This window comes from Eurosta solidaginis, chromosome 1, assembly GCF_040869045.1.
Source record: "Eurosta solidaginis isolate ZX-2024a chromosome 1, ASM4086904v1, whole genome shotgun sequence".
NCBI classification, from domain to species: Eukaryota; Metazoa; Arthropoda; class Insecta; order Diptera; family Tephritidae; genus Eurosta; species Eurosta solidaginis.
Genome location: NC_090319.1, coordinates 263,434,695 through 263,462,600, shown reverse-complemented (window position 1 = coordinate 263,462,600; position 27,906 = coordinate 263,434,695). Strand labels below are relative to the sequence as shown.

The window sequence follows — 27,906 nt, the reverse complement described above, 5'->3', positions numbered from 1 at the left end:
GATCATTTGACAATATTGAAATCAGTAACCTAAGTGTATTAGGTACACGTTTGTAGATGGCATGCTGAGCTGGCCACATCGCAACCACAACTCTGAAGTGCTCCTACACTCTTCCGGAGTACTTTTTACATGCGCACATGAAGAGCTTGCGAGCTTTACAGGGTACAGTGTATGCACTTACGTGTGTTTGTTTTGTTGTATTTCCACATGCAGACTTTATATTTATTAAATATATTCTACAAAAAAAGCACAAATTGAAAGCCAGTTGCTGGTGATTAAAAGTATAAGTAGCAAGTCATTCATTGTGTTTCGTTTTCTGGCGCTAGTTGGTTTTATTAAGTTTGTCGCTAATAATCTAAGAAATAATTTAATAATAATAAACTACAAAACTTTTACAAATACTAAATAGTTATTACAGATGTAAGATAATTTGAAAATAAATAGACATAATAGAAAATCATGTTATCGAAACATACCAGAAAATTAAAGCAAAGTGATAAATTCATTTGGCGTCATTTGTCAATTTGTTTTAATATACAAGCCCGGACGTATGCGGTGCAAGCAGAGCCTAAGGTAGGTGTAGTAGAAACATAAACACCCAATATTGTTTACAAATTTATAGAAACAACTTTTTCTTTTTTTAGAGCAAAGCTACAGCTGACGTCAAATTGGAAAATGCACGACCATACAGTGAAGTGCCGGGTCCCAGTAAATTCGATATTGTGCGAATGTTTTTGCCTGGTGGTAAGATAAAAATGTTTGTATAGGGTTCGCAGGTTTAAACTAGTAACAATAGAAGTGTCCCCATATTTGTTGAAAAGTTCTGTTTTTGCGTGAACGAGTTATGCCATAAAAGATTTGATATGAGCAATAGGGACATGGCAGATAGAAGCTTTAGTCATCAGAAGCAAAGAACAATGCGAAATATTAATAATAATAACAGCGATAATTTTGGGAGAGCACCGGTAAACATTTGGAGCACGTTTGGTAGTGGTTGGGAAAACTTTTGACATTATTTTTAAGCGATTCCATTAGCTCTTTTGAGTTAATTTTCGGCCTATTTCAATATTGTTTTAATGCTTCTGGTATCGACAAAGAACCTGATAAAAGTAATCAGGGACGGCTATCATACTACCATACCGAAGCTCTCAGTTCATACGAGTATCATCAGAGAAGTAACATCGAAAATTTTTCAAAAGAGTCGGCCCTAGGCAGTGCTTTAAAAATCCTCCGAGTGTATACCTTCCTTGAAGAACCTTATTTGGTACAATCATACAATAAAATATTATTTTTGTAGCATTATTACGAAATATTTTTTGAGTATTAGCATATATGCGTGCATATGTCTTGCTTCACTGCTCGTTAATGAACGACTGAACTACCACCACTATAATGATCGTACTCTTACGAACACAGTCACAGTTTCATTTTCGGCGATCGCGGTTCTAATTATTGAGCATAGAAGTGACTTCTGAGAGGTATACTACTTCAAGTACAAGCGAAAACTGTTTCACTGCTTAGTCTTCTGAGGACCTGTCGCTGCGCTCACAAAACATATATTAACTTGTTATTTATGTTTGCAAAATATTATAAATTTTTTCATTTACATATGTAGCCCTATTAATGCAAATTCCGTTTACTTATAATCTTTCTTCAGGTGAATTCTCAAAGAAACCATTTTTCACTGCTATGACTGACATGGAAAAGCAATATGGCAATATTTTTCGTTTTCCTGGCATGTTTGGCAAACAAGACATTTTAATTGACCTTAATCCTGATGACTATCCAACTATTTGTCGGAATGAGGGCATATGGCCCGAAAGGCGCAATTTCGATACATTTGTCTATCATCGTGAAAAACAGCGACCGGAAGTTTTTGAAGGTTTCGAAGGGATTACTTCGACGTAAGTACCTTCCTTTTCTTGTTGAATTTAAATAGTGAAATATATAGAAAAATTGTTATCATTCCCTCTACAAAAAAAAAATATCTCTAATATTTCCATAGCTCTGGTGAAAAATGGGGTAAAATGCGTTCGGCTGTAAATCCAATTTTGATGCAACCAAAAAATGCGCGATTGTATTTAAATACGCTACTGGATATTAATAAAGAATTTTTGGAAAGGTAAATGTCCTTTTTTAATTTTAAATCGTTTCAATCGACTGGGCAATGAACTAAACCACTATTTTTTTAGAGATTGAACCATATGCAAAATTAGTAGCTTACTTGTTTTTCGAATTTTGCCTCCAAAACTTAGATATTGGCTTTCAAATTTGGAAGTGGGGCACCTCCTAATGTATTTTTTTAAATTACTTACTTAATTAGCGCGTTATGGCAATCCAACAAGGCTCGCTCGTCGTTTCTTCGCTAGGCTAACTGGCGCAGATTGGACACATCAAAGGAATTTAAATCGTTTTGGGTGGGGGCCGACCTCTTCGTCCGCTTCCATTTTCATAAAATGGCTTAGCCGGCGTAGCCGCTTCGTTTTACTCGTAATTCGCTGGACTATGTTGATATCTGCGTAGAGCTTGTACAGCTGATCATTAAATCTTGTTCGGTACTCTAGTACTGCATATAAGACCTCAAAAGTAAAAATGTAGGCGTGGTCTGCCTTCTTTTGTTATTTGAATTGTTTAACATTGCTTTCAAAATTTCTATATCAGGTATTATAAGGGGTCAATAGTTAGATCTACGAAAAAATGTAATACGATAAATGACACCCATGTATTTCCATGATTTTTGACCAGCCGAATCCGAATCCACTTTCAGAATTAGCCCAACAGCTCATGGTCCGTCCCTGTTCTGAAAAAATAAAAATGTCACAGGTGCATAGAATCATTTTTTGAGGTTATGGCCAAACCGCGACAAGATATGCGGACTTAGATTAATTAAAATTTTTCGAATATATGCCTATTGACTTCTTAAAATACTTGTTATATACGTTAAATAAAAAAGTATGTTCGAAGTTCGAAACACATCATCTACGTTTTCCGAAACGGTGAGATTAAGTTTTTGTCTATGAATACATCGCTTCCAAAAGTTGGTTTCCTCCAATACTCTGCTGTACAAACTAATAACTTGATTCACTCTCAATGTCTTCTCACCACACTTTTCAAACCTTAGAGTACGACATATACGAGATCCCACCACCAATGAGGTACCTGACGACTTTTACGACGATCTCAATCGACTTGCTTTTGAAGGCATCACTGGCATTGCGCTTAACACACGACTTGGATTGATACATAAAAATCGAGATTCTGCCGAGGCTAAGACTATCATGAAAGCGATACGTAATTTTTTTATATTGTCTGAGGAATTGGAAATTAAGCCATCTATATGGAAATATGTGAAAACGCCGAAATTCTATGAAATGATGCGAACGCTGGATACACTGACCGATATTTGCAATAAATATATAGGCGAGGCCTTAGCGCGCATTGCACACGACAGTGAGGGCAAACTCACCTCTGAGGTGGGTAAGGAGAAAAGCGTGTTGGAGAAGTTGGTGCGTATTGATAGGAAATTTGCTGTAGTTATGGCGTTGGATATGATGATCGCTGGAATTGATACGGTAGGAGCTTCTTTAGAATGAAATTAAGGTAGTAAAAGCTTATAAATATATTTTTTTTAATTCCAGACAAGCTCCACTCTAGCTGGCTTACTGCTGTGCCTTGCCACAAACGCCGATAAACAAGAAAAACTTTTTGAAGAAATCGTAAAAATACTACCACATAAAGATTCCCAGCTCACCATTGATAGTTTGCAAAATTTACCATATTTGCGCGCTTGCATCAAGGAAGGCATACGCTATTATCCCATTTTACCGGGCACAGTGCGTCGTCTTAATTGTGATGTGGTATTAAGTGGTTATAGCATACCTGCCGGCACTGACATTTTGATTGGCGCCAATTTATTAATGCGCGATGAACGTTATGTACCGAAATCCGATAAATATATACCCGAACGTTGGTTGCGTAACGATCAGTCGGCTCAGGGTTTGGAAGGCCAAATTAGTAATCCATTTATGTATGTACCCTTCGGATTTGGACCACGCAGTTGTGTGGGTAAACGAATTGTAAATATGGAGCTGGAAATTACATTGGCGTATTTAGTGCGTAATTTCAAAATTGAGTTTAATTATCCGACAGATAATGCTTTTGCCATGAAATTTATGAGTGTGCCACAAATACCGTTAAAGTTTAAATTTACAGAGCGAGATCATTAATGAAGCGCAAACAAAATTAAAACTAGAACAATAATTTTATTTTTAACTAGAAATGTGAATGATATACATGTATTAAATGTATTAAATAAATAATTTTCAAAGACAACTAATGGCGTTTTCTTTTCTGGAAAAAATGTTACCCTCACGTTGAACTCTTAGACTCTAACTTGTGAACTAGATTGCCAGGCGCTATGCATAATGTCTCTTTTTGTCGGTAATGGAAAATATTTCGTGAAGGAACACACAAACTAAGAGAAGGGCTGAGAAAAACCAACAGGCCGACACTATTTTCATAAAATGAAACGAAATTGAACAGTAAGGACCGGTTTTCAGTAGTTGGTTAAGCTAAGCTTAAACTAAGTTTGCTTAAACTCTAGTCAAATTTAAACTCCAGTTACCCTATTGCGTAGTTTTTCAGTCACAGTTTAAGGCCGCCTTGGGGTTGGCTTTTTTGTACGGCAACATTGGTATTGTATTATCTATATATATAATTTGTAGATACGACAACTGGATTTTGCTTAACCCAACAAATATTTAAATGATATTTCTCCAGCGAAATATATATCTAGTTCCGGAGGTGATATCCAACATCATTATTTAGTTATTCTTAAACGAGATAGTTCTCAAGTTGATATTCACTTCAGTCTCCAATTACTATCCAACCTTTGAGAAATTTTGTAAAATTGATAGTTCTCGAGTTGATTTCCAACTTTATTAGCATTCTCAAATTATTGTCCAACTTTTGAGAGATTTTGAGAAATGTACAGTTCTCAAGTGAATATTCAACACATTTCCCCAGTTGATATCCTACATTGGATATCGAGTTGAGGTTAAGTTGAAAAAAAATCTCTAATGTGGTACCATCAAAGCCAACAGCTATTTATTGTGAGAAATAAACAACTGATTGATAGCAGTAATGAAGCGTAATTTATCAAAAATAAATTGTATATATTTTATTTTATTTTATTTTCGTGAAAATACTGTACTATTGGAATCTTACACTTGAGTCCAGTCAAAGCGGCACAAGTTGGGAATTAGATATTTTCAACTTAAGTAAATGTATTTTTCGCTTTATAAAAAATTCCTTTTTTTGCTGAGTACATTATGATTCTCAAGTTTAGCCGCTGTTTCGTAACAACTCCTGAGATTTTACAGGTATGCTTGTTGGGTATATTCGACGCCAATTCGAACGAACGCAAACACCGATAGGTTAACCGGGGTTTAACCCTGTCAGATTGTCCGCTTAAGCTCAGCTTAAACTTCAGTTAAGGTAGACTGAAAAACTGCAGAATAAGTTTAAGCGTAGTTTAACTGACAAACTGAATTGAACTTTTACTGAAAACTGGGCCCAAGTCAGGCATACTTTGACTTCCAAAATTTTACGAGAAAGGCACTCCCTAATATGAGGGTGATATTGAATTCTTAGAGGGTTGCAAATGGCCAAACTAGGGTAGATTGGGTTAGGAGGGTGTGAATGCCCTCAGTGAGTTCAGGGTGGCGGCACATTCGTCCAACCAGATTACTTCCACGTGGTCCTCCGCTCACCACCTGCTTTATCTAACCACACTCATCATGTGATATATTTTTTCGAACTTCTTTCACTATTTCCCTTGTATTCCCTCTATATTTGTTTGATTTCCAGAGAACTGATGGGTTTATAAAGACGCAAAATTTGCTAAACCTTTGAATTTGTAATTTTTGCGATAATTATAGGGGGAAGCTTATGTAAATCATGGAGTATGTCGGACAAAAAAACAGATGGCACCTTCAGAAATGTTCTAATGCAGCTCCGTAATATAGTTTAGGAAACCAGGAAAATTGTCAACAATTTCCACAATATCCCACGAATTTTGACGATATCTCCAGGAAAACAAATTTCCCAAAAGAATCCACTCAAGGTACCGACTTTAGTACAAATATCAAATAAAAAATAGTCGTGAGTATCAAGTACTCTTGAATTTTAATGACGGAAAAACGGGAAATGGTATCTATGGACCAAATTCAAATACTTCCCTATATACCAGGCAGAAGTCCATGCAATAGAAAGTTGAGGTAGAGAGTGTTTATGAAGAGGATTATCCTTGAGAAGTTTTAGTCTTACGCAGCTACTTTTAAGCTAGAGGATGAACGAATTGGGGTTCTAGATGACCAAGCTTTTGTTAGGATGGGTTCCCGTTCATCAGGGACATTAAGTTAATGAGCAGGTAGACTACTTAGTTGTGCATAAGTAAGTGGGAAACAAAACTGACTGCTCAAGCCAAAAACAGGTTAAATTCGTTATACCCTCAGCAACTAGAGTATCAACCAAACTCATTAATCTAACAAAAAGTGCCCACGAACTCTCATTGGGTACTATGCAGGACACTGTAATCTACGATATTACCTAAGTAAGTTAAATCTATAACGTAGATAAAACAGGCGTTTTTGTGAGCTGGAGGATCAAACGATGGTTCACATTCTCTTCAAATGCGTTGCTCTAGCCTGAAGAGTCACATACAATAATAGGGTGAAAGGGATACCACAATAGATCTAAGTAAAGGTGCCAGTGTACATACTTCTAAAGTTTGATGTGTAACCATACAGGTCTACGTCTAGAAAACAAATAGTTTTATGTTAACTTAAGCTCGCATTGAAGTGAACCCACTACAGAGGCAACTCTACTAGAAAGAAATTATTTCGGACTAGTTGAGAGGAGCCTAGTCGTCCCCTTGTCGCTTATGATGATTTTTATTGGCCTACTATGGAAAACGTCTTCGATTTATCAGTTTGTTATCGGCAAGTTTTCGCCGAGCCATGGGCTTATTTTTGAGCTTTTATCATCTTGTTAACAACGGGTTAAAAATTTGTCATCGATTTTTTATTGAAGTTTTATTAGTATCTGTTTCTTAACAAACCTATGACTTGTCGATAACAAATCGACAATACGCTGATAACAAGTAGGTAGCACTCCGATTAAAAATCTACAACTTTTCGATAAAAAATCGATTGTATTTCGATATGAAATCGATTTATCTTTTTGCAAAACAGAGAGAACATATAGGTTACTTTTCAATAAATAATCGATAAATATACTATGGTAAACCGATAGATTTCCGATAACAAATCGATAACTTCTTTATAGCATATTAATAATATGCGTATAACAAATTTATAGCACTCGGATAACAAAGCGATAACTTTTCGATACCAAAACGATGGAACGAAATGTATAAAATCAATGTTCCAGCTTATTAAAAGCTTGTAAGTCTCTGCTTAAGCGTGTCTTAATTTAATTTGTTGATAAAATTGAGTAGATTTATGTAAAGCTTTTTAAATTATTCGCAATGCATGCGAAACCCACTGAGCACTTAAACTTATATTTTCATTCTAGATGTTTATTTTTTCCATTTGTTTACAAACGTTGTTGTGTGAAGATTTGTTTTTTGTTTGATTTGAATAGTGAAAAGCTTAGTAGCTTACTTGTTCGCTTTTATTTTTCAGTATTTGTAATTAATGAATTTCTTATTGTTCCCGACTTAGATTAACAAGTTGTGCATACACATTGTTATCATGTTTTCGATTGCAATGTGACGTACTTGTCGAACGAAGTCATTAAGAGTATAAGGCGTTGCAGTACAAAAAGAAGAGGATTTTTTGTAGTATATGTAATTTCAAGTTTTGTTAAACAAAACTATACATTTCTTTGTTTATATTGAAATTATTATTTAGCAATCGTCGTCTTCATCAAAAAGTTTCGAAAATGTTTGTCCGTATTCAGAGATACTTAAGCTAAGTAAGTATAAAATAATACCTGTTTGTCTGCCAAGAGGAAAGTACTAAACTTGAAGTTGTCAGATAGCCAGTGGCGTAGTGAGAGGGGAGGGGGCATATTGCCCTGGGCGGTACTCACAGGGGGCCCCAATTGGTCCGCAAAGCAGAACTTCGTGGATAATTTGTCTTTTTATTATAACTGATCCCTGGAAAAATTTTTCTACACTAAAAAATCCTTGCATATATCCGGAACACTTGCGACAGGTTGTGGAAAAATTGAAACCATATATCTTATTTTCTCTCGTTCAACGTTGCGCTGGGAATTATTAAAAAATGCTGCAACAAAAACTGTCAAACGTGAATCTGAAACACGATGGAGCTCCAGAATACAAGCGGTTAGCGTTATCGTCAATGAACCAGAGAATGTAGTAGAACAGTTAGAACAATTAGCAGAGGACAATGACGCCACACGTGACGAAGCGAAGCTACAGTTCTGTTGCAAAATATACCAAATTTTAGTTTCATACCATTAGCTCATTTATGGTATGAAAGCTTAAGGAGGATTGATCGTGCGTAGCTCAGATAACAAGCTCCGGGGATGAATTTTAGAGAAGCGTATCATGATCTTAAATCATAAGCGACTGAACTATCTGAAACTCGGGACACTATCTGTGAAGAAGCAATAGAAAAAGCGAAGTCTTTTTGTGAAAAATGGGATATTGATAAAGTAAAACGTGTAAGAAGGCGCCGCAAAATTCCCGGAGAATCGGCTAGAGATGTTGGTCTTTTCGCATAATGTGAAATTTCACGCGTTACGAAAAGTGTTCTCGATCGTATCCAACGTATCTTAAACGTTGGAAATTTGTTAAACAGGGATAATAACGACTTTAAAAGAAAGTTTAAAGAACTTGGGTGAGTTTTATAATACAGATTTCGATGGAACAGACCTTTTCATCGAAATATGTGACTGAAAAGATATTACTTTGCTGTAGAAAAGAAATTGAAATTAAGCTCTGTTAGAATTACTTATTTTTTTCCCCGCGCGCAAGAAAACCTTACTACGCCACAGCAGATAGCATATGAAAATTTTTTAAAAACCTCACTTAAAAAATTTGTAAACACCTCAAAAAATTTAAGTGATTGCACCTTCGCTTTTGAAATCGTAGTACAATTGTGCTATGGAATGCGGTCCCCTGCTATAGAGAAAATGTTCATAAAATTTCGTCAAGGCCCCATAAAATGAAAATTGGCATGTTTCTTGGCCGATAAAATAAAACCCCGGCACTAGAAGCTTTTAAAAAATATAATATTGCGCGTTTTTTAAAGGTATGTTGCTTCAGCCTTGATGGGTGCGACTTTCACTAGGCAATCATTGTGTAAAATAGTTGGCCCCTCTTCATAGTTTGTGCAGCAGTACGTATACCGATTTCGGAATTCAAGATATGCGATATCGTACTTCTACCAATGATTTGTTTATTTGCAATTTTACTTTATATCGACAGTGTTTGTATAAGATAAAAGATATTTATAACTGTTTATTGTGCAACACCCCTTTTTCCGTACGCTCCCAGCCTAGAACTGCAACAAAACAAAGCGAACCAGGCGTTCGTTTTTGTAGTAAATAATCTTTTCAACTATGTAAAACAGTTAATGAGATAGATAAAAAATACGTAAACCTAGGTTCGGCTAGAACTAAATATATAGCATATATTCTCGGTTGTGCGTGTTGGGAAGAAATTGCGATTGATGTTTTTACATATACTCAGTTGAGCAGAACTCACAGAGTATATTAAGTTTGATTGGATAACGGTTGGTTGTACATATATAAAGGAATCGAGATAGATATAGACTTCCATATATCAAAATAATCAGGATCGAAAAAAAATTTGATTGAGTCATGTCCGTCCGTCCGTCCGTCCGTTAACACGATAACTTGAGCAAAATTTGAGGTATCTTGATTAAATTTGGTATGTAGGTTCCTGAGCACTCATCTCAGATCGCTATTTAAAATGAACGATATCGGACTATAACCACGCCCACTTTTTCGATATCGAAAATTTCGAAAAACCGAAAAAGTGCGATAATTCATTACAAAAGACAGCTAAAGCGACGAAACTTTGTAGATGAGTTGAACATATGACGCAGAATGGAAAATTAGTAAAATTTTTGACAATGGGCGTGGCACCGCCCACTTTTAAAATAAGGTAATTTAAAAATTTTGCAAGCTGTAATTTGGCAGTCGTTGAAGATATCATGATGAAATTTGGCAGGAACGTTACTCCTATTACTATATGTACGTTTAATAAAAATTAGCAAAATCGGAGAAGCAACACCCCCACTTTTAAAAAAAAATTTTTTTTAAAGTAAAATTTTAACAAAAAATTTAATATCTTTACAGTATATAAGTAAATTATGTCAACATTCAATTCCAGTAATGATATGGTGCAACAAAATACAAAAATAAAAGGAAATTTCAAAATGGGCGTGGCTCCGCCCTTTTTCATTTAATTTGTCTAGGATACGTTTAACGCCATAAGTCGAACAAAAATTAACCATTCCTTTTGAAATTTGGTAGGGACATAGATTTTATGACGTTAACTGTTTTCTGTGAAAATGGGCGAAATCGGTTGATGCCACGCCCAGTTTTTATACACAGTCGTCCGTCTGTCCTTCCGCATGGCCGTTAACACGATAACTTGAGCAAAAATCGACATATCTTTAATGAACTTAGTTCACGTGCTTACCTGAACTCACTTTATCTTGGTATGAAAAATGAACGAAATCCGACTATGACCACGCCCACTTTTTCGATATCGAAAATTACGAAAAATGAAAAAATGCCATAATTCTATACCAAATACGAAAAAAGGGATGAAGCATGGTAAGGTAATTGGATTGTTTTATTGATGCTAAAATATAACTTTAGCAAAAACTTTATAAAATGGTTGTGACACCTACCATATTAAGTAGAAGAAAATGAAAAAGTTCTGCAGGGCGAAATAAAAAACCCTTAAAATCTTGGCAGGTATTACATATATAAATAAATTAGCGGTATCCAACAGATGATGTTCTGGTCCACGCCCTTTTAAAATACTCATTAACGCCTTTTATTTGATACCCATATCGTACAAACATATTCTAAAGTCACCCCTGGTCCACCTTTATGGCGATATCTCGAAAAGGCGAACACCTATAGAACGAAGGCCCACTCCCTTTTAAAATGACTCATTAACACCTTTCATTTGATACCCATATCGTACAAACAAAGTCTAGAGTCACCCCTGGTCCACCTTTATTGCGTCACCTCGAAAAGGCGTCCACTTATAGAGCTAAGGCCCACTCCCTTTTAAAATACTCATTAACTCCTTTCGTTTGATACCCATATTGCACAAACGAATTCTAGACTCACCCCTGGCCCACCTTTATGGCGATATCTCGAAACGGCGTCCACCTATGGATCTAAGGATTACTCCCTTTTAAAATACTCATTAACACCTTTCTTTTGATACCCATATTGTACAAACAAATTCTAGGGTCACCCCTGGTCCACCTTTATGGCGATATCTCGAAAATGCGACCACCTATACAACAACCACCACTCCCTTTTAAAACCCTCATTAATACCTTTAATTTGATACTCATATTGTAAAAACATATTCTAGAGTCACCCCTGGTCCACCTTTATGGCGATATTTCGAAACGGCGTCCACCTATAGAACTAAGGCCCACTCCCTTTTAAAATACTCATTAACACCTTTCGTTTGATGCCCATATTGTACAAACGAATTCTAGGGTCACCCCTGGTCCACCATTATGGCGATATCTCGAAACGGCCTCCACCTATGGAACTAAGGATTACTCCCTTTTAAAATACTCATTGACACCTTTCTTTTGATACCCATATTGTACAAACAAATTCTAGGGTCACCCCTGGTCCACCTTTATGGCGATATCTCGAAAATGCGACCACCTATACAACAACCACCACTCCCTTTTAAAACCCTCATTAATCCCTTTAATTTGATACTCATATCGTACAAACATATTCTAGAGTCACCCCTGGTCCACCTTTATGGCGATATTTCGAAACGGCGTCCACCTATAGAACTAAGGCCCACTCCCTTTTAAAACACTTATTAATACCTTTAATTTGATACCCATATCGTACACACAAATTCTAGAGTCACCCCTGGCCCACCTTTATGGCGATATCTCGAAACGGCATCCACCTATGGAACTAAGGATTACTCCCCTTTAAAATACTCATTAACACCTTTCTTTTGATACCCATATTGTACAAACAAATTCTAGGGTCACCCCTGGTCCACCTTTATGGCGATATCGCGAAACGGCGTCCACCTATGGAACTAAGGATTACTCCCTTTTAAAATACTCATTAATACCTTTAATTTGATACTCATATCGTACAAACATATTCTAGAGTCACCCCTGGTCCACCTTTATGGCGATATTTCGAAACGGCGTCCACCTATAGAACTAAGGCCCACTCCCTTTTAAAACACTTATTAATACCTTTAATTTGATACCCATATCGTACAAACAAATTCTAGGGTCACCCCTGGTCCACCTTTATGGCGATATCTCGAAAGTGCGTCCACCTATAGAACTAAGGCCCACTCCCTTTTAAAACCCTCATTAATACCTTTAATTTGATACTCATATCGTACAAACATATTCTAGAGTCACCCCTGGTTCACCTTTATGGCGATATTTCGAAACGGCGTCCACCTATAGAACTAAGGCCCACTCCCTTTTAAAATACTCATTAACACCTTTCTTTTGATACCCATATCGTACAAACAAATTCTAGAGTCAACCCTGGTCCACCTTTATGGCGATATCTTGAAAAGGCGTCCACCTATAGAACTAAGGCCCACGCCCTTTTAAAATACTCATTAACACCTTTCATTTGATACCCATATCGTACAAACAAATTCTAGAGTCACCCCTGGTCCACCTTTATGGCGATATCTCGAAAAGGCGTCCACCTATAGAACTAAGGCCCACGCCCTTTTAAAATACTCATTAACACCTTTCATTTGATACCCATATTGTACAAACGCATTCTAGAGTCAACCCTGATCCACCTTTATGGCTATATCCCTAAATGGCGTCCACCTATAGAACTATATAACTATATAACTAAAGTTCATGAAAGCACTCCATTAGAAGTCACTACCGAGGGGCGACCCCGCTTAAATAAACTTTTTGTGTAAATAAAAAAAGTGTTTTCAAAATTTTTGATTTTGTTTTGCCGGGTACTTGAATCATGGGCCTACCGTGTGGTAGGTGGAGCAGGCTACCACCACCCAATGCAAGAAACGTCAGATGCGCACTAGGTGTGAGTAAGCAGCTGCTAGCCCATGAACCTATACCACTTGCGAGAGCATAAAAGGATCAAAATCGGTGAAGCATACCAGAACGCATATAGCCAAATCTTAAAAAAAAAGTCCTATCTTCTATTGGTTTGCCTTTTTTTACCCTAGCAAAACTAACCACGAAAGAAGCTTGCAATCGTGTTTCATACAAATTTTCTTCGATGTCATTAGTTTTCGATATTTCAAAACAAACAAGCTTAAATTCGAATAACTTAATAAATTTTTCTTCATTCGTAAGATCTTTTACGCTTATGTAGAGTGAACTGATATGTCGACTTAAGCTTTGCTTAGAGGCTTCATTTAACGTCTTTCTGCAAAATCAAGAATTATGGCTCTATTTAAAAGAAAAACAATTCAGGTTCCTATTGAACCCGAAACATTTTGTAAACTGTCAGATTAAATGTTGTACTAAAGAATGCGTATAAAACCCTTGCACTGTACAAGCGCTGCAATCAAACTGAAAAAATCATTGATTTTGCTGTCGTACTCGCTTCGCCTTTGTGTATACTAACACATTCTCAATTTGTTAATGGTACTCACCGCCCGATTGAAACGCAGACGCCTACCGCTAGTTAGTAAACTTCTCAAATAGTTTATCATGCCTTACGTTAAAGTGAAAATTAAATACGCGGACAAAAATTTTGAAAACGCTGCTTCGATAAAGTATGTCAATCCACCAGTAACTTTGGACATCGTACTTATTTTTAATACCGAATTACCATTCCACCGATCCACTTTCCACCAATAAGATGTTCAGTTTTTACATACCTCATCGATAGCTTGAACTGTTCCGCTTCTTTGTGTTCAAATTCTACGTATTGTTGTTTTCAACGTTACGGACGTTTCATCTAGGCATACTTTTTTGGCTATAAAAACTATGGTTTAACTGGTTGGTTAATAAATACCTCACATAGAGTAAATATTATAAAAACTATTGTAGGCATTAAAACTTCTACATGTAAAATCACTTTTTTCAAACAAACAATTTAAAATGGTCCCGAAAGCTTGCAAAAAATCACATATTTTAAAAGTGTCACAAGCATCATTGGCTTTTATTATTAATTCGACGAAACATAGAACTTTCGAAGAAAATATCGAGCCCTGTGCGAGACGTAAGAGCCAGAATCAAAATTTTACAGGAGAAAGTTTTTTTTTAATTTTCTTTGCGGCTAGTTTAAATACTGCCATATAATTTGGTACACAGCCTTTATTTAACTCACTCTATAAGATGCAATAAATTATATTATTATATTAGAACATGTCGCTAGTTTTTGGCGCATACGTCTTTTCTGTCCTCAAAATACCAAGCTTCTGTTTAATAATTTGGCTGATGCGCTAAAATTTTTCTTTTGGAAAAGTTTGATTTTCGCTCTTATTTTTATTGTTTCGCATTATGCTTAAATTTTTATTATGTTAGCAAACTGAATAAATTAAAAAATATTTATTTTCCATTTTTTCCGATGAAATAAAATAATTATATAACATAAATAAAGTAAGGTTAATATTAGAAACTAATTTTAAAATGCTATTTTTCTAAAAAACATCTTCTTGGTCTGTCTCAGCAAGGCAATCTTTTACACGCTCATAGCACTGCAAAGATAAATATTCGCTGTGTATTTTTTAGGTATTGTATTATTTTCGCAAATTTTTTTTAAATGCATGTACTTCTTTAATGAAATTTTCAACGTATTTTTTTTTACAGAGCAAGTGGTCCATTTCTTATTACTTATATCCGTTTACTGCCTGGATCGTGCAACCGAGTCCACATCATAATTTTGTATTTCAGAGTCATCAAAGTATCCGTATTTTAGTTTCAGAATTGGGTTATTTTTCTCAAATGATACCGAGTGCAAATTTTTAAAAAATATTTTTTTAACTAGGAAAAAGTGCTTGTGAATAGCGTTTCCAGTCTTTGAAGTCTGAATGATTCATTACAATAAGTTCGTAGTGTACTGGATTAGTTCTTGCGCCATGTATAATAGTGTACCATTCACTTGGACCCCAAACTGTCCTATCTCGAACAAATGATTCGATGATACTATAAATTGAGTCAACGGGCATCATAATATGTCCCGGTAATAAAAATGATATTCGTACATTATTTATAAAATTTGCGTTTTCAAGAAAATATGTGTTTTTATAAATGGATATCAAAAATTTAACACAAAAAGTATAAACACATTATAATAAAATATTGTGACGAATATTATCATCACTAAGCTGCTACTAAATAAATACACAACAACAAAAACATGAAGCAGCCACTCTTATGTACGTGTAAACATTAAAGCTAACAACACTTATGTAGAAGGCGATGAAGAGCTATCTCACACACACAGATGTAGACATCAGCCGAAGTAGTTACTCACACATACACACGCATATGGCTATAAGCTACAAATATACATGTATATCGCTAGTAACCAAGCAGCAGATTCTAGAAGGTGAAACGTCTAGACCTTTGGAGAAATATGCTGACGAGGCAACAGAGAGTATAAAAGCAGAGGAAGCTGAGGAATGACCATCAGTTTGATTAAACACGCTGTTGTGAAGTACGTGATATTGAAGTATAATTGTACTACTCCCAATTAGACTAAATATAAACCATATTGCGATACTGAATATTGGAGTGATTTATTGAACTGTTCAGCGATTCGAACGTTAGCAGAAGGTTTGGAATAAGCGGAATTTCCCTAAATTCGTTATAATATTTTAGCGCTAAAGTAACATTTTGGTATAGTATATTTGTATATAAAGTAACGTTATATGCACTAAGAGTAAACATATTGGTGTTTAATCGCTTGTACTAATTTATTTCAAAAAATAAAAAAAGATGTATCAGCCACTTCGTGCTCAAGAAAGTTGTAAACAAACAAAACATGCACTCTAGCCAAAATTGTTTTTGCTCTAAATTTATAACGGCACATGCCACAGCTTTAAAATGTTGAGAAATGATACATTTGATGATAAAGTACCGATTTCCGTAAAAACCTAAAGATCGAAAAACATGGCTCTGACGCCTTTTTTGCCCACAGGGGTCGATATAATTATGGATGATATCACTATTTTACTAAGTTTAAGCCTATATTTTGGACGATTTGAAGCTCGCTTCCAAAACAAAAAATTCTTAGCAACTTAGCATAATATTTGATTAATCTGTTATATCTTCAATATAAGTGAAGTAAAGATTTCCTAAGCAAAAGTTTACAGCTGAGCTCATGGTTGACATTTGTACGGAATAACCCATATTTTTCTTTTCGTTTTGGATACGTTTCGGCTACGAGGCTTATTATTTATGTATTTCATTGGAAATTTTTGATATCTTCATCTTTTTTAATGAAACTATTCCACTTTTTAGTAAAAAATATGATTTTGACCAAGGTGTTTCGACTATGGCAAGTATGGCAGGGCCTTAAAGAAACATAACATAGAAACGTTGTTGCAACAAAAGGGCTCTTATTAGGTTGTACTGTTTAAACATAAACAAATTTTGTTAGGTCTCGATCTCGACTTCGAACCCACAATCTCGCAAAATTAGCAGACCCACAAATATCATAGAAAATTAATTAGAGCTTGATAATTTGTTCAATATTACCATTGCAGGCCGATAAGCAAACAATAGTAAATAGAAAATTATTTTAAAAATATTTTAGTTTCAGTCTCATTTCAATATTTTGTCTAGTATTCTTCTTTATTAAAAGTTTGTGATGCCCTGCCTTGAGAGTATCTTTGAAAATGATTGAAAAAAAAAGCTTGATACAAAGCTTTTTAAATTATTCTATTTGCACATGCAACCCATTGACCACTTTAGTTAATAATATTATTGTAGTATCTAAAAGCATATTCTGTTTCAATTTATTTACAAACGTTGATGTGTAAAGTTATTTATTTTTTTTAATGAGCGAATAGCTTCGTTGCTTACTTGTTTTGGTTTTCTTGCAAATGTTATTTACGTATTTTATATTAATTTCCAATTAAATTTTTAAAGTGTACAAATAAAATGTTATCACGTTATCGGATGCAATGCGACGTATTTGTGGGACGCGTGCTATCAGGTGCAATGACGTCATTGAGAGGATATGCCGTTGCAGTGCCACAAGCGCAGGTTTTTTAAAAGATGACATTTTTTGCCTTACAAGAAGACACTTTTAAACGTTAATATGTTTTTTTGCAAAATTTATTTAGGAAGCACCCACTTCGGCGACAACTTTAGAAAATGCACGTCCTTATTCAGAGCTACCCGGACCAAGTAAATATGAAATAGTACGCGGATTTATGCCAGGAGGTAAGTATGAAACTTGAAGTGGGGTAACATATGTCAACGATGAAAAGGTCAGGTGACGTTATGACCACTTCAAATGGCCATATGATCAATTATGTATATTTCCAGTGGTCATAAGTTCAATTGACTTTACGACCTTTCTTAACAATTCAGGAAATTTTCGTTTGACCTTATGAGCATTCCGGAAAAGGACCAAAACCGTATACAGTAACTTGAGATGAAATCAAAAGACTTTCACAGAATGGGTTGGCCCTTTAATTGAACTCAGTACAGTTTTCAAATAATCAGCTTTTGCACTGTAATGAAAGCAGTGTCAGGAAAAGTAGCGCCACAGACCACGGCTAGTTTTCTATTAGATTTTGCACTAGGATGTGGCCAAATTATAGGAAAAGTAGAGCCGTGTTTGAAAATTTGAGGTAAAAAATTTCTTTTTCGACTGAGTAAAAATATACCGAAAACAATAAAGCGTTACTGAAATTCAACAGTTGTGCGAAACAAACTCTTTGAACTTATGGCCACCTGAGAAAAAACGGGTTGACTTTATGACCATTACAGAAAAGCAGGATGATCACCACGTGAATATCGTAGCAATTGTGACCACTTAAAATTTTGCGTTGTACTTATTTCATGTGATAAAAATTTCAATTAACTCTCTGGTCATTTTAAGTGGTCATAAGTTCATTTGGCGTTATGGCCGTGTACCTTATGTCACCCCCACGACTTATCAATTGCCTAATTTGGTCCAAAGTAGGACTTAATTATAAAATTTAGTCTTCTCTATGGCTGACATAACTTCAACGGCCGGTGACATCAATGACATAAAGTACCTTATTTTTTCCTCTTTCACCGCCAGATCTATTTGGTCCGTTTATAGGGCCCAGAGTTTTATATTCTATACAGATAGTCCTGAACGCAATCCCTTCCACAAATAACATTAAAAGCACTTCTGCCTTTCAAGTGCATTTCTAGCAGAGTGACCTTCTCCAAATAGGCAATGCCAAAAAGAAGTATAGTTGAGACTATAGTAGCATATCATAAATTGGAAGGCTTTGAGAACATTTGACTTATTCACCTCCTAACGTAATTAGCGCTTAACCAATTAAAAATCAAAATGAACATAAGACGTATTCCATCCCAGCTAATTGAAGCTTAAAAGCCGTTACACCTAACTTACAAGCTACTATCAATTAAATATACGTGAAGTCCCTTCAAACGAGAATCGGCATTTCTCGTTTTCCCTGCGTTGTGAAATTCAAGTGGGTAAGAAGTAGAACTTCTTTTATTAAGTACCAATCCAAGAACCAATATATTAAAACCAAAGCACAAATTTGTAAATTAGGGTGGCACATTCATTCTTCATCCCTAGGAACTAGATTATTATCTGTCAAATCTTCACTTTTCTCTATTATCTATTATTTCGTGCTTCCAACTAGGGATTGTACTATAGAGGTGGTATTTTTCTATGAAAACAAAACGGCCTCTCTAGAATTTGTTCGTAGTTACCGATTATCGAAGAAAAACTGAATATGGGAAATCCAGTTATATTTGTAATAAACGATCTTATCTTCATTCTTTAAAAAAATCGTATAAAAAGTTTCTATGGCAAAAATTCAATAAATTCGAATCTTGTGAGGTTAAGTTGAACTTGCCGGTTCATGAGGACTTCACATAGACTGAATAAGTCCGTGAGTCTCAATAGAAAAATCTTTAATTTCACCCTTTAACCCTCTTTAATCGGGCTCAAATATATATACCTGATATTTTTGACTTTGGCGTTGCCGTATATTTAAGACTGGAAGAAATCGTTAAATTTACGTATAAGAACCACCCTAATGAAGATCGATAAATGAAATGTGAATCATTTGAAAAAAACTATTTAGTACTATTTCACCTTAACTGTTCCTATATATATATTTAATAATAATACCCTTTTCATAGTTTGTGTAACACTATTTACGTTATTTCTAAATAGCGCTATCCACGCAATCGCATTTCCATTAGCGTGATATTTCCACAAACTCAACAATGCCAGTATAAATCAATACAAACAACTCTTATCAACAAAATACCCCTCTGTGTATAGAATGAGTTTTCTAAAAGTTGGCAGAAAACTTTGATTTTTGTATAACAAAGAACACTGTGTACCAAAAGAAAATTAATACACTTTCAAGAGGCGCCTTATGACAAAACTCAATAATACCAATAGAAGAGTTTCGATAAAGTTGAGAAAATGTAATTTAAAGAAGTAAGGAAGGCTAAGTTCGGGTGTAACCTAACATTACATATTCAACTGCCAAATTACAGCTTGCAAAACTTTCAAATTACCTTCTTTTAAAAGTGGGCCGTGCCACGCCCATTGTCCAAAATTTTACAAATTTTCTATTCTGCGTCGTAAGGTCAACTCACCTACCAATTTTCATCGCTTTATCCGTCTTTGGTAATGAATTATCGTACTCTTTCGGTTTTTCGAAATTTTCGATATCGAAAAAGTGGGCGTGGTTATAGTCCGATTTCGTTCATTTTAAACAGCGATCTGAGATATGTGCCCAGGAACTTACTTACCAAATTTCATTAAGGTACCTCAAAATTTAGTCAAGTTATCGTGTTTGCAGACAGACCGACGGACGGACATGGCTAAATGAATTTCTTTTTTCGCCCATATCATTTTGATATGTAGAAGACTATATCTATCTCGATTAGTTTATGCCGTTACGGGGTACCGTTATGCGAACAAAAACAATATACTCTGTGAGCTCTGCTCAGCTGAGTATAAAAAGGAGTGTGTACCAAAAACTGGTGAAGTTCGATGTGTAAACATTCAGCAACAACAGAGATTACCCGAAACAATTTCGGTATATTTGAGGAGAGCTACGTGTCGGTAAAAATTTATACCGACAAGCTGTTTTTTATTAGCGGCTTGTTATCGATAGCAATTTGTTATCGTTGACTGAGCTGTTTATTATCGATAGCGATTTGCTATCGTCGAGTTATCGGCTTGCAATCGCCGATATTATGTTGAGGTTTTATCCGTATATATTTCATTTTGATTAAAAGTCTATAAGAAATCGATAACAAAAGCCGAGAAATCGCGGTCCACTGCTGCTACGCATCGAAAAATCTCAGCAGAAACCTCTCTCACCAAAAGACGCGTTTTGGCTTGATCATAAAAAAAAATTGGACATATCAAAAGATAGTCGCCGAAATGAAAATGTTGGGAATTCGAGTTGCAAAGTTTATTGCTCTCTCAAAATTAGAGGAATTAGTTTCCAGTGTAAAAAGTTACGTCGTTCGGATATAAATAAAAGCAGTACTATATAGACAAATATATTAGACTAATCCCAACCCCCATTTGTACGGTAGATGCCACGCCCCTTTTTCGTTATACCAAGTTTTCTGGAGGGGGTAAGGATTGGTCTCATATAACCACTCACCTAATTTCAGTCGTCTAGCTTTAATACTTTCAGATATATTGACTACGAAAAATTCCAGTTGCATGGGAGGTGCCACGCCCCCTTTTTCCCTATACCCAGTTTTTCCGGAGGGGGTGGGGCTTAGTCTCATACAACCACTCACCTAATTTCAGTATTCTAGCCTTAATACTTTCCGATATATTGACAACGAAAAATTCCAGTTGTATGGGAGGAGCCACGCCCCCTTGACGAAAGCTTTTTATCTAGTCTACCATAGATTGATGCACTCGAGGTATGTCATGGCAAAATTTCGTTCGATTCCATTCTGCGGTTTAGGCTGCATGTCCAAACATACTTACAGACATACTTTCACAAATATATAGTAGATACTCACACTATCTCTTTTAACTGAGATAATTGTTCTGCTCGCATCCCTTCTATTCTCCGATATTTAGCATATTAATTTTTCTGGCACAACACTAATTTAAAAAACTGATATATTTTTTGTTAACACATCTATACAAAAAAATTAAAAGTAGGCGGATCAGGTTAATCTGCTCATGCTTTCTATGCATTTTGATGCGCTGAATCCGAATAAGCTATAAGAATTGGCCCGACTAGTCAATGTATGTCCTTAACCTCAAAAGACGTAAAAAAAATCACTACAGATTGATTTTTAAATAACGTTAGGTCCAAGCCAAGACCTGCTAGGCAAATTCCGTTGGCAGATTGAGATTCGGAGCATCACAGTACTTGGGAAAACATCCGCGGCTGGGACTTATCGAAAGTATGTATGTAAATGAAAAAAGTTACACATTCAATTCAATTTCATATACTCTAATGTGTTTTTATTTAATAGCGTTTTCTTTTCTCAAATAAATTGTTGCCTAAGTAAACGGTAAAGCCTTAATAGAGTTACTCCTACCCCAGAAAATTTTCAACATTTATAGTGCATACAAAGAACATTTCAACTCACCATATTCACTCATATTAACAGAGTATATACTTAAGAGCGAATTGAGAATTTCACAGAGTTGCACTGCCACACCGCCATTTTATACAGGGTAAAAGTGTAACGCTTTTGCGTTGCGAGCAGGCAACAATTTTCGCAAAAGAATGAAATACCCCGCGAAGGCGCTGCCTGTTTTTTAGAATAGAACAACAACCCTTGGGCGGCGTACAAAAACCGTACCACTTTAGCCAGAAAAGAAAACCCTATAAGACATTATTGCAAACATAGAACTAGATCTTATTCTTATCAGAATCAGAATCTTCTGAAATGTTGGGTTCGTGAAAAACGTTGCCCTCAAGATTTTTACAAAAAAAATTATATTATTTTGGTATAACCAGTTTTTCACACAATTTTTCCAAGTATTTTAGTTTTAATTCGGGAAGAGGAAACGGCTTCGAATAAACCGGTTTTCCTTCAATTAAACAACTATTTTTTTAGGATATTAAGCTATTAAAAATTCTTCATCGGTATATTTTTTTTGAAGAATACCAGGCACGTATTCCTGAACGATTGAACATACGAATATGTGCTGTTCTTAGTTTTTTCAAAAATTGTAAAAATTGTTTAACGATATCAACGAATGTGTCATACAATGTGCCACATTCATTTTTCTGGCTCAACTTTGTGTGATTGAATTGGGCATTCGTGAAAATGGCATTGCCAATTATTGGGGTTTCCATGTACGTAGGAAGGTCTAGATTTAAGTAGAACCTAGATAATCTAAAGGGTAATCCAAAGAGGCCTTTAACACAAAATCGGAAAAATTGCACATTCCTGCTTCTGGCTAGTGGGCGACGATATATAATTTAAAAAAATATATGAATTCCATTTTTTATCGCGGAGTCTTGGAAGGCGAACGATGGTTACATTTGCCGAAAATAAATTGACATTTCATTTGTTACTATTAAAAGGTCAAAATATTGATCAAGCCCTTGCAGCCACTTTAGGGTAGCCAACATAAATAACATTTTACGGGAGAAAGTTTACAAGATGCATAATTCCAAGAAAGAAAGTTGGGATCATATCACTTGTTGTATCTATAAATATATATTTCAAATTATGTATGTATGTATGTAGCTATGATAGGGTCGCGCCCTAAACGGATCGACCGATCATAACCAAATCTGCAAACACCCACTAGAAACCGTCAAAGGATGGTCATAGGCTGAAAATAATTTATAATATAATAATTCACATACAAATGGAATCTTTGATACTGCATAAATCTGGAAATATTCATGCTAGAACATTTAGATTCAGTAAGGAGTCATATGAGTACAATCCCCAACACCACCAAGAAAGTGTGGGGTGTGAAAGAAGTGGGCGTAACACCTCCCATACAAATGGAACATTTCGTACTGCATATCTCTGAATGTTGTGATGGTAGAATAATGAAAATTGGTAAGGAGCCACATATACGATGTTAAGTAGTAACACTTCCAGTAAAATGCTCAATTGGAAAAAGGAGGCGTGGCACCTGCCCTATAAATGGGATTTTTCAGAACTATGGCTCCCGTAAAAACTTAGTTTATTTTAACAAAATCTCGATATCATCGAAAAATATTTATATTTAGTACAAATATAAATCATGTTACAAAAAATATCGTATATCCTATGGTTTTCAGCATTTCGCATTTACAAAACTGTAAAATATGCAGGTTATAAATTTGTTTTATTAATTGTATATATTTGTATAGAAATGTCGGGTTGCACCCACGGGTATAACCTAGTAATAACATAATGTTAACTTTTTTCCTTGGTTTAGAAATTTTCATAAATCTTGACAAGTGCTTTAGACTACTGATAAGCGAAAAAATGTATGTAATCTGCATTCTAATCACAGTTCAGTATTAAAATAGCCTCTCTGATTCAAAGGCTGTCGACCTGCAAACAAACAAAGAAATTTCAAATATTTTTGTTTTGATTCAAAGTAACACAAATGTTTAAGATAAGATAATTCCTGTATAGGTGAAGTTGCAGTTAATGATATTTTGAATACGACCTTAACGAACTCGTAGTCTCTTCCTCATACCTGCTGGACCAGGGGCGGATCCAGCACGATTTGGCAGGGGGACGATTAGGACGATCTTATAGATTATACATACATAAAAGCTAAAAATTTTAAAATTGTATATGTAATTAAAACAAACTTTTATAATTTTCATAAGTTCCAGATCAGAGCGGAGGGGCGATCGCCCCCTCGCTCCTCCTGGATCCTCAACTGTCCTGGACTCCAAAAAGGACGAACTCTTTCAAACGCAAATTGCTCGGGTTTTCGCTGTCACAACTAATATGATAACATTTTAATACCTTTCAGGAATATTTTACAAAGCGCCTTTCATTCAAGCAATGAATATTTTAACTGAAAAATATGGATCGATGTATCGTTTTCCATCCCTTTTTGGTAAACCCGAAATGGTAGTAAATATGAATCCAGCTGATTATCCTATAATATTTCGCAACGAGGGTATATGGCCTCAACGTCGTGCCTTTGAGACATTCATTTATCATCGTAGCGTACATCGTTCTGATTTTTTTCGAGGAATTCATGGGCTTATTACGACGTATGTAAAGGGAGCATGTACATAAACTAAACTTAAACTAATTTTCTTTTATCGTCTTCGTTTTCAATTTCTTAGAGCTGGCGAGGATTGGGCAAAAATACGCACAGCTGTGAATCCAGTTTTGATGCAGCCTAAAAATGCACGACTCTATTTAAATACGCTCTTGGAAATCAATGAAGAGTTTTTAGAGAGGTGGGCTTAATAATATAGCAAAACGATAAAAACCGATAACTTTTCAATATAGAATCGATAAATTTTTCATAACAAAACGATAAGTTTTCGATAAAAAATAGACAATGCATATAGCAATATGGTTACACTCCGATAACAAATCGATAATTTATGGATGACAAACCGATAACTTTTTGATAACTTATCGATACATACTGACAAGTAATTTGTAACTTTTCGACAATAAATCGACAAATTTTCGATAACATTTTCATAACAAATCGATAAGTTTTCGATAAAAAATATACAACATTCCTATAATAATTTGGAGAACTTTTCAATATAGAATCGATAAATTTTACATAAAAAATCGATAAGTTTTCGATAAAAAATAGACAATGCCTATAGCAATATGGTTACACTCCGATAACACATCGATATTTCATCGATGACAAACCGATAACGTTTTGATAACCTATCGATAAATTCTGACAAATAATTTATAACTTGTAGGCAATAAATGGACGACTTTGCGATAACATCTTCATAACAAATCGATAAGTTTTTGATTCAAAATAGACAACGTACCCATAACAAATTGGTTACACTCCAATAACAAATCCATATTTTAACGATGATAAACCGACGTTTTGATAATTTATCGATAAATTCCAACAAACAATTTATAACTTTTCGATAATAAATCGACAACATTTTCAAAAGAAATCGAAAAGTTTTCGATAAAAATAGACAACATGCCGATGACAACGCGATAACGTTGTTATAACTTATCGATAAATTTCGACAAATAATTTATAATTTTCGACTATGAATCAACAACGTTTCGATAACATTTTCATAACAAATCGATAAGTTTTCGATAAAAATAGACAGCATGCCTGTAACAAATAGGTTACACTCCTATAACATATCGATATATTATCGATGAAAAACCGATAACATCTTGATAACTTATCGATAAATTCCGACAAATAATTTATTACTTTCCGACAATAAATCGACAACTTTTTTATAACATCTCGATAAGTTTTTGATGGAAAATAGATAAGTCAAAGCTTCTTGGCAACGTATCAAAAATTTATCGATTGTAAATCGTTGACTTTTCGATAACCGATAACTCGTCGATAAAAAGGCAGTAACTCATTGATAACCTTTGTTATAGATAGAAAATTTATAACACTTCAATAACAAATTCATTAGTCGTCTATAGCTCTTCGACAACACACCTATAACAAACCGACAACTAATTGATAACCAATCTTTAACACTTCTTAAGCAAATTGATAGCACGCCTTCCGGTTTGATTCCGGTTTCGACTTAAAATATTTATTCCTTTCCTTTCCAGTTATTTCCATTCCTTTTCTTCTCACAAGTTAAGAGGAAAATACGCTCTGTTTTGCTGGTTACACTCTCTGAGAGAACAATTCTAGAATCGAATTTAATTAATTAACTTTTTTTATCGACTTCACCCAACTAATATTAATACTCTATAATTTCTCCTTTAACCAGAATACGAGATATACGCGATCCTAAAACATTAGAAATGCCCGACGACTTTCACGATGATCTCAATCGTTTAAGTTTGGAAGGTGTTGTTGGAATTGCGCTCAACACTCGTTTGGGTTTGATACACAAAAATCGTAATACACCCGAATGTAAAAAGCTTTTACAATCAATACGCAACTTTTTCGATTATTCTGAAGAATTGGAGGTGAAGCCATCAATTTGGAAGATCATTAAAACACCAACATTCTACAAACTTATGGACTCACTCGACACGCTCACAGATATGTGTAATCAATATATTGATGAGGCTATAAAGAAAATTGATATGGATAATGATGGTAAATTCACAACAGCTGTGGGTAAAGAGAAGAGTGTATTGGAAAAATTACTACGTATTGATCGCAAGATTGCTGTCGTTATGGCATTGGATATGATGATGGCTGGTGTGGATACAGTAAATTATCATTTATTCAAAATCAATACAAAATATAAAATTGTTCTCATTTACAGACTAGTTCCACGTTAACAGGCATACTCTTCGCTATAGCCAAAAATCCGGATAAACAAGCTATACTTCTCGAGGAACTTAAACGCATTATGCCCACAAAGGATTCTAAACTGAACACAGAGAATATGAATAATTTACCTTACTTGCGCGCTTGTATCAAGGAGGGTATGCGTTATTATCCCATTATTGCAGGTACAATGCGCCGTTTACCCACTGATGTGGTATTGAGTGGATATCGTATTCCTGCTGGTACTGATATCTCGATAAGCTCGAATTTGTTGTTGCGCAATGAGAATTTCATCGTGGAACCGAACAAATTTATACCCGAACGTTGGTTACGCAAGGATGCTGAAAACAAAAAATTCCAATTGGACAATCCTTTTGTATTCCTACCTTTTGGTTTTGGTCCTCGTATTTGTGTGGGTAAACGTATAGTTGATTTGGAATTGGAGGTTACCTTGGCACGTTTGGTGCGAAATTTCGACATTGAATTCAATTATTCAACAGAGAATGCTTTCAAACCGAAACTTGTATTTGTTCCTGCAATACCGCTGAATTTTAAGTTCGAGGAGAGAAAAGAGTAGGAATGTGATATGAAAAAGTGAACAGGGATAGTATTTTTCTTTAAAAACAATTTTTATTATTAAACTCTATTGGACAATTCACAAGAGTGTCGTATTGATGTACAACTTTTAAGTTTAAATTGTTTCCATGGTTTCCGATATAAAATTTGATTAAAGCAAAGCACATACGGCCAATATGAGACTTCGTGAACTGTTTATATGTATATATGTAAAAGTGTCATACATTAAAGGTATTGTTAAAAAAAATATACATATTTTTACCAATTTTAGCAATTTTCGATGATTCTCTGCCTTCTTTTATAGGTTCACAACAATTAACTATAAACTAAGTAAACTCAAATTCACATTTTGAAGTATTAGCGTAATTAACTTAAAACGTGTTAAAATCAAACTGATAAACTGATTCCTTAAATTGCGCCGCTTATATACCACTCAGTTGCTTCGTCATTATTTTCCCGCAGGGTCTCAACTTA

General features: G+C 35.0%; 1 protein-coding gene across 1 annotated transcript; it reads left to right on the top strand.

Moving 5' to 3' along the window:
• Positions 1-277: 277 nt before the first annotated feature.
• Cyp12e1 (Cytochrome P450 12e1) lies at positions 278-27,697 on the top strand. The gene is made up of 12 exons (XM_067766693.1): positions 278-573; positions 645-744; positions 1,658-1,904; positions 2,006-2,122; positions 3,122-3,572; positions 3,639-4,223; positions 17,343-17,480; positions 17,561-17,660; positions 24,397-24,643; positions 24,719-24,835; positions 26,345-26,795; positions 26,852-27,697. Exons 1-12 carry the CDS (start codon positions 460-462, stop codon positions 27,431-27,433), a joined length of 3,249 nt encoding a protein of 1,082 aa, XP_067622794.1. The 5' UTR covers positions 278-459; the 3' UTR covers positions 27,434-27,697.
• The last annotated feature ends 209 nt before the right edge of the window (positions 27,698-27,906 follow it).

Bases quoted from the DNA above. Each gene is read 5' to 3' on its own strand.
- Cyp12e1 (XM_067766693.1), top strand. From the start codon at position 460: ATGTTATCGAAACATACCAGAAAATTAAAGCAAAGTGATAAATTCATT. The intron at 745-1,657 runs GTAAGATAAAAA...ATCTTTCTTCAG, and splicing joins GCGAATGTTTTTGCCTGGTG to GTGAATTCTCAAAGAAACCA. The intron at 17,481-17,560 runs GTTTTTTAAAAG...AAATTTATTTAG, and splicing joins TTGCAGTGCCACAAGCGCAG to GAAGCACCCACTTCGGCGAC.